Source organism: Danio rerio, chromosome 2 (genome assembly GCF_049306965.1).
Source record: "Danio rerio strain Tuebingen ecotype United States chromosome 2, GRCz12tu, whole genome shotgun sequence".
NCBI lineage: Eukaryota > Metazoa > Chordata > Actinopteri > Cypriniformes > Danionidae > Danio > Danio rerio.
The window spans coordinates 18,962,501-18,976,636 of record NC_133177.1 but is presented as its reverse complement, the minus strand read 5'-3'; the positions used below and the strand labels follow the sequence as shown (position 1 = coordinate 18,976,636).

Sequence of the window (14,136 nt, the reverse complement as noted above, 5' to 3'; positions counted from 1 at the left end):
GTGCTTGGATATGTGTTCCATCTAATACTCACTTTACTCTTCTTCAAGTCTCTGCCATCAGCCTCCTCAGCTGCCAGCCCCGCAGCTTCGTTCACATATTTGTTCCCCACCTTACTCTCAAACCACTTCAGGTCCACAAACACCTCACTGAAGTGCTCCCGGTCAAACTGAAAACGAAGTAGAGGATGACAACATGTTCAAGCTGAAGTGGACAGATCTACAGTTCCCCTTCTTATATAATATAACAAAAAGATAAATAAGTTCCCTTAAACCTGATGCAACTATTTCAGTTGCAACGTTTAAGATGATATAATATGTATTTTGGAGTCTAAATGAGGGTCTGAACCCCAGCCAGAGACAGATTTAACCAATAAGCAAATTATACCTATAAAACTATATATAACATCGTTTCTAGCATATTTTGTATAGTGAGAGTCAAACGTTTTTTACATCATCAAATATTATTTAATATACAATAAAACATTATATTATTATAATAATGTAATGTTAAGTAATCACAATATTATAAAATAAAATATCCACCAGTAAATTATAAACAATATATATTTATAAATTTAGCTGTTAATTAATTTTAAGAAAATTAATAATTAAAAATTTAGAACTTGCATTAAGATGAAATGTAGAAAAAAAAGATTAAGTGATTTTAATAAATAAATTAATTAATAAATAAAATTAAATAAAAATTTAATAACAGTAAAAACAGTGCATTTCAGGACTTGGACCCCATGGCTATGGAGCTAATAACATGCCAAAACAATCTGAATTTAAATCGTGTTAATCTGAATTACTGACAATTGTAATTTAATAAATCAGAATTTTTATATGCTGTTTAAAATTGTTTCGAATTTGAATTTCTTAATTTGAATTTCATAACTTGAATATTGAACATCTGAAATGTAAGACAACTTAATTTTACAAGGCTGAATTTTGAAAGATGTATTTTCAAATTTCAGATTTTTTGTAATCTGAATTGACAAAATCCGTTAAATCCTGTTGTTCAATTATATGCACCAATATAATGAAACATTAACAAACACAAACGACCATTCGAACGTTTAGGATTGGTATGATTCTTTTTTTATTTTTTATTTTATATTTATTTTTATGAAGGCAAAGCTGAATTTTTAGTCTTGAGGGTCACATAATCTTTCAGAAATTGTTGTAATTTGCGGATCAAGAAATACTCTTTATTAATATTATCATTGAGCAGTCATGCTGCTTCTTTTTTGTGTAAACTATTTTTTATATAGCTTTTACAGTCCTGTTATGCATTTTCAAAGGATTATTATTAATATTTAAATATTTTTTTAATTGATGTGAACACATAAACATACACAATTGCATATTTACCGTTAATTAGTCAGTACTAAAAGCAACACTAGAAATAATCTAACAAACTTTAGACCTATAGTCTCAGTTTTTTGAAGGAAAATATTAAATACAATTTTAATAAATATTTTGATTAATAAACATTAACTAATAAATTTAGTTGAGTTTTTGTAGTTTGTATTTTTTTTTTTTAGAAATAACTCATTTGAACTTAATAATATTATCTTTTTATTCCTAAAGATGTAAGGTGACCAAACTCGTATTTTAACAGATAAAACTGTTCAATAAAACAGCTTTGAATGTAGCCAATCATTTTGGTGCACTTAAAAAATTAGAAATGGATAAAATATTGTTCAAATAAGTTTAAAAAGGGGTGTAGTAATTTATATAGTAAGTACTTTTTGTAAATTTTATATATATATATATATATATATATATATATATATATATATATATATATATATATATATAGATATATATAGATATATATATATTTAAAATGTAATTTTTATTAATAACTGGTCATGTGACATTAAGCGTTTATTACTTGTTTATTAACTTGTGTATAACTTGTAAATTACCACTCGACACTCACATCTGATAACTTCTCTAGGTACTTCTCAAAGTGGGTGAGGTTGAGGTGTCCGTTTTCATTCAGGTATCCTGACGATGACATCAGCAATCAGCACTAATTCAGTATTAAAGCACCAAAATAAACACATTTTCTGTGTTCAGCGGATGGTCAACTCACCTCCTAGACTTGGCAGCACATTAATGTAGGTGCGATAGAGCAGCGGGAGTGCGTCATGATTGATGTGCAGGTGAGGAAGATGAGGGATGAAGTCATTCCCCACCAGGAAACCCATCAGAACCCAGTCGTCTATGATCCGCTCCAGGTCATACTCAAATGAGATCTTTTTCTGACGCAAACGCAAACAAAACAAGATTCAAAATAATGCAAATCACACTGAGAGCATTTTACACTTTTCACAGTTTAAAATGGTTTATATACTTTTAGTTTCATTTTAGCATGATTTGTGATAGCTATGTGTTCTCACCCTGAGCTCTGAAAACTCATAGTCAATGTATTCCCTCATAAGGGAGAGATGAAGCAGATGAAAGGTCGTCTCCTCAGGAGCTGTTATCCTACAGACCAGGAAAACATGCTATAGTTAGAACTATATATGTACAATATTGATCAAATATACTTCACACAAAACAAATACAAATCCCAGGAGTCTAAAACCATGTGTGTACACAAGCATATTGGAATGAAGTTAGAAATACCCTTTCATTCAAGTTATTAAAGCAAAAATATCCCCTGTATTGTTTTTGCTTCTTATTTGTGATGATGTGATATACATTAATGAAAATAGTTCAAGCAAAGCCAAGAGAGAACATTTATATGTCTTAATACAGTACTGTAGTGGTCTAAATGAAACAATTTTTTTAAACAACTGAGTCAGAGATTCATAAAGTCCATTTGTAAAAAGAGTCATCTGCTTTGTTTCTATATCAGGTTTCCCACTCTAAGCAAAACCAAAATGTGAAAAACATTCTGATTTTCACCGACTAAAACGATGATTTCCATTACCTATAATTAATTTAAAAATGGCAGCTGTTTTCATTAGAATTTTGCGAATGCCAAATTTAACATAAAATAACATTTTTGAGGAGATTTCTAATAGATTTTGGCCAGCCAGGACACTATTGATAAGTTTTGTGCTATATATAAGATTATATACGCATATAGAAAGTGCTCATCTAGTGTGGGATATCTCAAGCTTCCTTAGGTGTTGACCCACTTTAGATACATCATGTGACATTGTGGCAGTGCACATTCAGCCCCAGAAACCACAACAAAGAAATGCCAAGGTTGTTATAAGCCACGATAATCTGAAATTTCCCCCACAGAATACAAGAGGAACAGTTTGAGCATTGAGCAGGAAAAAAAAACACATACTGTATCTTAACAGCTACAACCTTTGCATTTGACTGCTGGTTGCTTATTGGGAAAGGAATGCAATGGCTGGGAAAATAACTTAAAAACAACAATAGCCAAAACACATGAAACAACTTTAAAAAAAAATGTTTAAACTAGCATTTTAAAAAAACAGGGTATGGATAAAATACATTTTGATAAAAGGTAAAGATAATGTTAAATAACAAGCAAAAAAAAATAAAGTTTACTGATTTTTAATGTCTGGAACAGATCTTTAAAATTCCATGATATTCTAGAAACTCCATGATCTGCAGGAACCCTGCTAAATTAATCTGTAGCTTTGAACAAATCATATTAAAAGAAAATTTCACCCAAAATAAAAGGTTCTGTTGTAATTTTCTTGCCCTTGACTTGTTCTAAACCTGTTTGAGATTATTTCTGCTGTTATAGATGAATAGATGACAATTTGAAAAAAAAAAGTAAAAAAACAAAAACGGTAACCACTGACTTTCATAGTATTTGTATTTCCTATTATGAAAATCAAGGATTACCAGTTTTCAGTTTTCTTTGAAATATCACCATTAGTGTTCAACAGAATAATGAATCATATACAAGTTTGAAACTACTTGAGTGAGAGTAAATACTGAGTAAACATTTAATTTTGGGGGAAGCATCCATTTAATCATCCATTTTTAGTCAAATAAAGAAATTCTTGATTTACTCATGCTTCACTTGTTCCAAAATCTGTTTGAGTTTCTTTAACATAAAGAACACAATGGGAGCTATACTGAAAAATGCTGGAAAACAAACTGGGATTGACTTCAATTATGCTTTGTTCCTCCTGTAGATGTCAGTGGCAGTTTTTCCCTCAACATTCTTCAGAATATCCGGTTTTGTGTTCAACAGATGAAACAATTTCATAAAAGTTTGAGTGTGAATAAATACTGAAAAAAATTTGGTGAACTATTCCTTTTAGAGAGCAATTTGCTGCCACCTAGTGGCAGTTTGTGTAATTTGTCAATGGCAGCCACACACACAAAAAAATTTTAGAACACACAAAACTTTTAACTCAACACAATGAAAATAATGACACACTCACCTCTTTTGTGACTTTTTGCCTCCAAAGCGAACCTCCTCTCTGAGGAGAGAAAAATGAGGCTCATGGCTGGTCAAGCCAAGCATTATCTAAAAACAAAAAGAAGAGAAGAACAGCTTAAAAACAATAAAATGTTTAATTATGCTAAAAACTCTCTAATATGAACAAAAAAGTGAACTAATTGATGCCGCAACTTTCTTCTGTAAGCTGCTTTATTGATAAAATGACTACATTTTATAACTGACGAACATCAACATTGTTATTGAAATGAATTAGAACACTGCTGCTTTCTGCAGAGATGTTTATAGCTTAGCTGAACTGATCACATGTAATAACTGCTGAATTTTATATAATTATTGAAATGGACTAAATCATCATTAAGCAGAGATTCAATAAATATCATTCATTGATTTTTGGCAAATACAATAATAGGACACTGATATTACCTATAACCAAGTCCAATTACAAAAACAAAACAGGCAAATATAGTGGATAATATTTCATCCTATTTTATTTTAAAACAGCAGGGAAGCGTCTTGATTTTTGTTTTCCCAAATTAATTTACAAATTAAATTTTTGATACCTTCACTTTGTTTTTCTAAGTGAAAAAAATCTACATTGCCAACAACTTGTCTATCCTCTAGCATTAATTGATCTGAGGTGTTTATCTGCTGTGTTAAATACAGTGTTATAGTTTTTTCTGTCAAACACTACTGTGCAAAAAAAAATGCATTTGGCCACACAACAGACAAGATAATAGCAGACATATAACCGAAAGAATGATCTCGTATTAAAGAAATATTCATCACAAAAAATTAAAATTAACCTTTAATTGTTTCAACCCTGTTCAAACAATCAAACAAACAAACAAAAAAACATTTTAAAAAATGTTGGAAACCTGTACCCATTTACATCCATGATAGAAAAAACAAATCCTATGGAGGTCGATGACCACAGGTTTCCAGCAATTTTTAAAATATCTTCTTTTGTATTTAACAGAAAAAAAAAACTCAAACAAGTGTGAAACAACTCAAGGGACAGTAAATGATGGCAGAATTGTAATTTTTGGGTGAACTATCACTTTGATTTTTACATAAATATTTTAATAAGAGCTTGGCCTCATGTAACCAGAGGGGGAAATCTAGATTTTTATTTTATCAGATAATGTCTAGCACAAAATATATAAGCACTTTAAAGGACCTGTATCCAGGATTCTGTTTGAAAACTTTCCAGGTCCTCAACATTTTGTTTTCAGTTTTTTCTTTCCACAAGATTTCATGGACCCTTGGCAACCCTGTTGGCAACTGTACTCACCAGATCGGCATCCAGGCCATAAAGGCAGTGTCTTGTGTTTGGGTTATGACCCGGTTTGGTGCTCTCAGAGCGAATGAACTCCATGATTTTGTGCTCTCCTTCACCAGGGGTCTGTGGAGAAATAAAAGTCAAATTAATTTCACTGAAGGGCACGCACGTGCACACACGTGCACACACACACACACACACACACACACACACACACACACACACACACACACACACACACACACACACACACACACACACACACACACACACACACACACACACACACACACATATAAATATAAAGCTCTGAAGTCATGCAAACTTACCTCATGACCAGACAAATACACATTCACTCCCTGCCATGTTTTGTCTGTGGACAGTTTATTGTGAACGAAATATTTAAGCTGTTCCTGTAGCCTGGCCATGAAATCCGTTCCTACAACAATCACATAAAATAAAGGTTAAGATCCTCAAGAAAACTTGTTTAGACTTTATTTTAAAGGTAAATTCACTCACTATTAACAAAACAATAATGATGAGTTTTGCCTTAATCAACTCAGAATTTGCTGCTTATTAAGTAGTGAAATTTAGATATTAAGTAAGATAATGGATGTAGAATATGATCATGCAAACTTTGCACTTTATAACCATGTTATAAATAATATTTCAATAATAAGCACATTATATAATATGTTAATAACAAGCACATTAATAAGCAATTAATTAATTGAGAGAACAGTTCCCTTTATTACAGTGCTACTGTGAATCCCCATAACAAAATCAATAGTCTGAAGTTTTTATGTACCCTGCAGATAATGATGAATAATACATTTGACATCACTAAGACAATATGTAAGCGATAAATGAACACAAACCCGGAGTGATGCAGTTAGAGTCAAATCGGGCCTCTGTGGGCAAAACTTCTCCCTTCTCCAAGGCCTTCTTGATTTTCTCCTCTGCCTCTTTTGCTGACCTTTAAAACACACACAAACAAGTTGTGAGTTGTGACTTTCTAAATGAGCTGTTGGCTTTAAGAGCTTATGAAAATCCCATAGACTTTCACTGACGGCGTCAAAAGACTCAAATATTAAAGTTTACTATGGTTAGTAAAGGTGAGTAACAAGTCTAGGACATGCTAACAACTTTTAGTAATGCTAACGATGTTAACCAGGCAAGAAACATATTAGCTAACATTAATTCATGCTGGTAGCAACATGTTACCTCACACTAGAAACATGCAAACATTGTGCTAACCTTGCTTGAGTTATGTTGACAACATGCTAATTTAGGTGCTAAAACAAGCTAACACTTTTTTTCGTCCTAGCAATATTTTAAACATTCCAGAAACATGTTATCGACATATTAACAAAAAAACGCTAGTAATGTTAACATGACAAAACCTATAACGTTATGATAGCAGTACTCTAAAATACGATAGCAGTGTGTTAAAACATGCTAAAATGTGCTAATATGTGTTGTTATTACTATGTTAACTAATACTTGTTAAAACCTACTAGTAACATGCTAAAACATACAATAATCATTCTAAAATATGCTATACCATGCTAGTAATGTGTTAAAACATGAGCAACATGTTTAAAATTAAAATAAATTTACAGCAATGTGATAAAAATAACACTTTAGCAACATCTTAATGTACTAGAGATCATGCTTATAACATGTTAAAGCATGTCGACAGCTTCTAGATTTTGCTATACCTGAATCTTCTCCCACGCTGCTGGTTCATTTTGGCTCTGGGTGCGACTCCATCGACGGCCATGAAGAACACTTTCCTTGGCTTAATGATGCGAAAGAGCACTTCCAGATAGTGAAAAATGTCAGCGAATATCTTCTCTTCAGAAATACGGAAGTGCACATCCTCATCATTTGGGTGCGAACACTGGTGGATGATCCCGTTCATGTCTAAATACAGGTTGTCGAACTCTGGGATCTGTGAAGGTGGAGAGAACACATGTAAGCTTGTGTCATCTTGACAAAACCTAATAATGTCACAAACAATAAAGTGATAATTGAAAAAACAGCTTCAACTGCATTACATAGATGCAACTTTAAGATAACAATTTGATTGCAAGCGAAGTCAACACAATACAAACATGATAATGGTCATTTATATATACATTTAAGTTCTGTTTAATTTTCTGGGACAAAAATGATAACTATCACATATTTGTTTACCATAAGTAAAATAATCGTTTATTAACTGTAATCGAGCTAAAACGTTCCGATTAATCAAGATTTAGATTTTAGGCCAAATCGTCAAGCCCTAGTTTATTACTGCAATAAAATACTTGCACATTTTCCATACTGCTTTTTTTTGTTTGCATAACACCATGTATTTTGCTCATTATACATATATTAGCATTTTTGTTTTTAGGTATTTTAATTTTAGATTCACAGACATTATTTTTGACACATTATTTAAAATATGTGGCTAAGAAATAGCTAATAACTTTTTTACATTTTTGGTGGGGTCGGTAAAAATTTTGTCAGGGCAAGTATAAATCTGATTGGGCCAGTAGAAAAAATCCTTAGCATTGAACCCTGAAAAGACATATTAATGACCATTTAACTCTCAGATATTTTGATAAGAACAGGGGCAAATAAGAATGTGGGTAAATTTTGGCATAGATGTATCCATTTTGATAAAATTATTATGTAAAACAGCCTCTCATCTTTTGACACTTTATCGTCACAAAATGTATTTGAAACATTAAACACTTTATTTTTGTTTTGCGTTGATTTTGAAATGTCTATTCTTTTAAACGTACATGAACAATTTTTCAAACATATTTGAAAACAAAAAAGGGATGTCTCATCTTTATCCCATATACATTAACATTTAAAGTCAAGCGTTTATTAATATAAAATTTAAATTAGCAAAAAAATGAAAAATCAGTTTTCAAAAACTGACAAATCTGTATTTGTATAAAAGATAAAGAACAGATTTCTAAAAATATGTAAATAAAAATTTATTAATACCATTTAAAACATAATTTAAATAATATATTATATAATTCTTTTTTATTTGTTTTTATTGTAGTAAACTAGTTATAATAGTGTTGAATTTGGGCATTTCTTGTAAATAGTACAGAATAATTGTTTGTTTTTTAAATTAATTTGGCTAATTTTTTTTATCATTATATATATATATATATATATATATATATATATATATATATATATATATATATATATATATATATATATATATATAAATATATATAGATTAGTCAGTAATGAAGCCAAATCTGGGGATTATCTAAGAAAATAACTTACGATAATTGTCCAAAAACTAGTACACCCAAATTTCTGTTATACAAAAATATTTATTACTATATTTAAAAGGAGGAAAAATCAAGAAGCAAACAAAAAATGTAACGATTTTGTCGAATTTTTGTAGGTCGTAATTTGTTTTTTGTTCTTTTTGCAATATTTTGCTTGGATTTAATTGTATTATCTTTTAATTTCTAAATATGTTTGGTGACTAAAATATTATTTTAATAAATATATCTGTAATAATAAATCTGTTTCGTTTAAACGCATTAAAAAATACATTGCCTATAATCACTGAGAAATGGACAAAAGTATTTATTTTCAAAATGAGGTGTACTCAATTATGCTGAGCACTGTGTGTTTATGTGTGTATAAAAAATGACTAGAAAAAAAATAAAGTAGCCAAATGAAATTGAAAAGCTAACAATTATTCTGTACTATTGACAAGAAATCTCCAAATTCGTCTCTATAACTAGTTTACCACAATAAAAACAAAGAATACAGAACAAAACCCGTGTTTAAAAAACCTAGCCAGTAAGAAGAGGTAAAGTTGGTTTTATACTTACACATTCGTTCAATAAGCAGTCTCCATATTGTTTACCATGTTACTTTGAACATTCGATCGGAATTAGCATGCAAGTATGACTTCTAAACAACATTAACATTATCGAGTTCACTGTGAACAATGTTGTACTTTGATAGTCATTGGCTGCTATCATGGTTTCCCTATTTAGAACTTGCAAAGAATACTTTTCTGAAATTATATAGTTCAGAAGAATGTCTGAATATCCGAATATAAAACCAACTTTACCTCTATGCCATAACCTCTAGGCTTCATATCATAAAATGTTGTCTGACTAGATAAGACAGTTCTCAAAATCTTTGAAGCAGTCATTATGTTGTTGTACATCGGAGAAAAAAATAGTTTTTATAAAATGATAAAATTTACTTTACACGTAACATGTTAAGGGCGAAGGCAAAATAATTGTAGTGTTTTGTAGCTTGGTAAAGTGTAAAGGCAGATTTTCTGTTCTCAGATCTGTAATGATCTCTATGCGGCCTGTTATATTTAGCCAAACTAGCTCACCTGATGCTCTTTGACAACTTCACTCAGACACGGATACCGCTCTGATATCCATCGATAAAACTTAGGCACTCCCATCGTCTCGTGTAAGTCTTCAAATAAAAATAGTGATGAAGTAACCTATGCAGAAGTCAAGGTGATCAGAATTTCATAGACTGGTGTTGCTAGTCGGTTTTGTTTCTGTATGAGCTGTTACGGTCCAGCTAATAAAACCTCCGTGTGGAAACTCGCATGATGTAACCTCATGTAACGCCGTTCCGTCACTCATAAAACACTAAAACACGTCTATTAAATTAACCGAACGCCATGAAACAATAAACAAATGTATTTCTAAAAAATGTACTAGTACTTTTTAAAGTTAACTCGTTTAATGTTGCCCAAAATCTATTACGACCAGAACAGCCTTCCGGTAGAAACAAACCCCACCGCTAGGGCTGAGCTGTGTGTGATGTAATGTGAGAGAAGAGGCCATTTGACACGAAAACATTCCGACACTCTTGGCCAAGGTGAAGTGCAGTTCACCGGCGGTACATTTTGTCAACTAGTCCTTCAAGGTTTACCTAGCAGTAAAAATAAAAGTATTTAAAAGTACACTGCTCATTGAAACATGCAATCTTTTTAAACGGACACAGTTGATATTCATTCATCCACACACTTTACATATTTGGTGTAAAACCCCAATTGTCAATCAAACCAAATGATAAAAATTGTTATTCTTATCAACATGCTCTGAAAATATTTTTATTTTAACCCATAGGGTGTTAGGGACTCGGTGCCTCAGTAGGTCGCAGTCGCCTTATAGCACGAAGGTTGCTGGTTCAAGCCCTGGCTAAGTCAGCTGGCATTTCTGTGAGGAGTTTGCATGTGCTCTGGTTTCCCCCAAAAGCCATAAATAAGCTATGAATAAGCTAAATTGCCCGTAATGTATTGGGTTACGACTGAAAGGGCAATTGCTGAAACATTTGCTGGATAAGTTGGTGGTTCATTCCGCTGTGGCAACCCCCGATTAATAAAAGGACTAAGCAAAGAAAATGAATAAATGTTAAAACGTACATAAATCAAATAAATCCAGTGAAACGGAATTGTCAAGTGGTCCCATACTATTTTCATATCTGTGTACATGTGTGTGGGCATGTGCATACCTTGTGTGTTTATGGGGCCCAGTGTCCCCACAGGTATAAAAACACCATTATATTTTGACCTCGTGGGGACATTTTTTGTAACAATAAAGAAATGGCTCAAAATTAACGCATAATGAATGTATTTTGAACGTATAATGCAGATTTTATTTCTTGTGACTTTTGGGTTTAGAGGTAGGCTGGGGAATACAGTTTGTACAATATGAAAATCATTATGTCTATAGGATGACCTTATAAAAATAGATGTACGTGTATGTGAGTGTGTACTTGTTTTATATCCTGGTGGGGACTTAAACCTGAATCCACAGTTGTGTCCCAATGGGTAACATGCTTATAAACCACACTGGATGAAGCATTTGAAAAATGTACAAATGCAGATTGTCTCCTGATGATTATATTAAGGAGTAGGGGGTAGAATATACTGTTTGTAAAACAGAAACATCATTCTGTCATGTTTTTTTCAATATCTTTATTACAGAAAATTACAATAAATAACAATAAAAGTGTAGACTAGAAAAAAATATTGAATTTGCACATTTGCTTTTGGCATTTTTGCATGAACTAGTGTCAAATACAGCAAAATATTTTGGTAAACATGTTTTTAGCTATTTTACACAATACTTGGACAAAAAACAACATTTTAAACAGCGTGGGGAAATAAACTTACAAAAGGAAAGGGTAAAGCGTTAATTAGTGGCATAAAATGATTACAACTACACACAATATACAGTAACAGCTCAAATTATTTTTGGAGGCCCAGAAATTACTGTGAAACTCAATGCAAGAACATTCCTCAACAATATCTGATTAATATATTATCACAATTTTTTCAATAACTTTAGTTTAAGATAATTAAGTAAAGACATTTACATGAACACTGAATATTTATTTACAATATATATATATATATATATATATATATATATATATATATATATATATATATATATATATATATATATATATATATATATATATAGGATTTCAGAACTTTCACATGCATTATAAACGGCTAACAGATGCCAACCAGTGTTTTGATGAATCAGTGTGTCCTAGTTTGTGCTTGCTTGATTTTTGTCATTGTCGGTTGTCATTTGGTGAGTTTATGATCAACAAAACTTGACAGTATATTCTGATGAAAGTTGTGAGTTGTCCTTAAAATGATAGTTCACCCAAAATGAAAATATCCTCACCTTTTAATCTCACTAAAGTGATTCAAAACTTTTCGTTCTAATGTCAAACACAAAACAAGTTATTCTGAAAAATGTGAGGAAAAGCAGCCATTAACATCCATAGTAGGAACACAAAAATATTATTGAAGTCAATGACAGTTTTTTATTTCCCACCAACATTCTTCATTATATCTTCCTTTGTGTTTAACAGAAGAATGAAGCTCAGTTGGGTTTTGGAACAAGATGGTTAAATGATTACAGAATTTAAAATTTTAACTACCTCTTTAAGACTTGTGCATTCAGGAGAAAGACTGGACTCTTTTTGGAGTAATGTGGTTGGGCTGGTCTGGTTAGACAATTGTTAATGTGGACACTTCAGCACAGGAACTTGATCAATGTTTTTTTGACTCTGTCCGTCCGAAGGCACTGTATGAAAAGGTGGATAGTGGACAATTGACCCTAAAACACCTAAAGGAAAAGGTATAGAATTACACATCTGCATATGTTAACCTTAGAAATATGTAAAAGTACTGGTCTAGTATGGCTGAAAAATGACTTGGTAATAGCTTTTCAGACAGGAGACTAGTAAGTTTACGAGTAGATCCTAACCAAACAAGATCAATAACAGACTATTTTTAGGCATGTAAAAAAAAAAATAAAAAAAAAAATGGTCCCATTACATTTCCTGGGATGCATTTATAATTTCTATAGCTTCAGAGAATCCAATAAGAGTCACATATTGATAAATAATGTTATGACATCTGTTTTAACAAGAAGTTAGGATTGAATTGTCTCTTGTTACAGCTATGAAATAGCTCGATAAGCAGGAAATGTTCATGGGCCAAGGACATGACCACATTGAAATGGTCAATAGATGTAATTTCTGAGCCTGGTTCTCTCGAGTTTTTTTCTTCACTTTACCCTATCGGTAAAGTTTTTTCCTCGCCGCTGTTGCTACTAGCTTGCATGGTTTGGGATCTGTGGAGCTGCGCGTCAATGGATTGCTCTTAAGTGTTTGGACTCTCAGTAGTGATTATTGAACAACACTGATCTGAGCTAAACTGAACTGAACTTTGAAAAACAAACTACACTGTAAATCATTTAACTATGATCTTTATGTGAAGCTGCTTTGACAAAATCTACATTGTAAAAGCGATATACAAATAAAGGTGAATTAAACTGAATAATTTGAAGGTTGATATTAAATGTTTCAAATATATCCTTTTAACTCATATTCTTGGAATTAAAAAAAAGAACTTTAAAATGTGTTTTCCTATCACTCAAAAAAAAAAAAAAAACTTTTGGAATATGATTTTAAAAGGGTCCTATAATGCCATTTCTTTTACAAGATGTACTGCAATTATCAAGTGTCCTATGATTGTATCATTAAAGTTTCAGCTTAAAATACCTCACAGATTAATTATTTTATCATGCTGTAAATGAAGTTTTTTTAGGTGGAAGCAAAGACATGCTGTTTTTGTCATTTAAATCTAAATGAGCTGCTGCTCCACCTCCTTTATAGAAAAGGGCGGTGACTTTATAGCTTGTGCTTCCGACACTCTTTCAATTCTTAATGGATTAGCTCACCTAAAAATGAAAATTATGTTATTAATAACACGGAGATAAAAGATAAAATCTGAGAGCTCCCTCATCTTGTGTATCCAGCAACATTCCAGAGATGTTCAAAACTACTACACACAAAATCATCTAAACACACCCTATGCCACTGATCATCAACTGGCGGCCCGCGGGCC

General features: G+C 31.7%; 2 protein-coding genes across 5 annotated transcripts in view; both read right to left on the bottom strand.

Annotated features, from left to right (window-relative positions):
* xrn1 (5'-3' exoribonuclease 1) overlaps nucleotides 1-10,253 on the bottom strand; it is a 50,256-nt gene extending 40,003 nt beyond the window's left edge. For 3 of the 4 annotated variants that reach the window (XM_005163318.6, XM_005163317.6, XM_073914233.1), the window contains exons 1-10: nucleotides 10,075-10,253; nucleotides 7,412-7,644; nucleotides 6,569-6,666; nucleotides 6,020-6,129; nucleotides 5,703-5,813; nucleotides 4,392-4,477; nucleotides 2,409-2,496; nucleotides 2,102-2,270; nucleotides 1,946-2,013; nucleotides 33-167 (exon numbers count right to left, since the gene is read on the bottom strand). In XM_005163318.6, coding sequence (XP_005163375.1) covers nucleotides 33-167; nucleotides 1,946-2,013; nucleotides 2,102-2,270; nucleotides 2,409-2,496; nucleotides 4,392-4,477; nucleotides 5,703-5,813; nucleotides 6,020-6,129; nucleotides 6,569-6,666; nucleotides 7,412-7,644; nucleotides 10,075-10,149 — 1,173 coding nt within the window. In that variant the 5' untranslated portion in view covers nucleotides 10,150-10,253. The remainder of the gene's footprint in view (nucleotides 1-32; nucleotides 168-1,945; nucleotides 2,014-2,101; nucleotides 2,271-2,408; nucleotides 2,497-4,391; nucleotides 4,478-5,702; nucleotides 5,814-6,019; nucleotides 6,130-6,568; nucleotides 6,667-7,411; nucleotides 7,645-10,074) is intronic. The other variant, NM_201033.2, reaches the window with a different exon arrangement.
* Nucleotides 10,254-12,111: 1,858 nt separating this feature from the next.
* mhc1haa (major histocompatibility complex class I HAA) overlaps nucleotides 12,112-14,136 on the bottom strand; it is a 10,237-nt gene continuing 8,212 nt past the window's right edge. Inside the window, exon 6 of the mRNA XM_003197841.6 lies at nucleotides 12,112-12,850. Within this exon, the coding sequence (XP_003197889.1) occupies nucleotides 12,744-12,850 (107 nt within the window). The 3' untranslated portion in view covers nucleotides 12,112-12,743. The remainder of the gene's footprint in view (nucleotides 12,851-14,136) is intronic.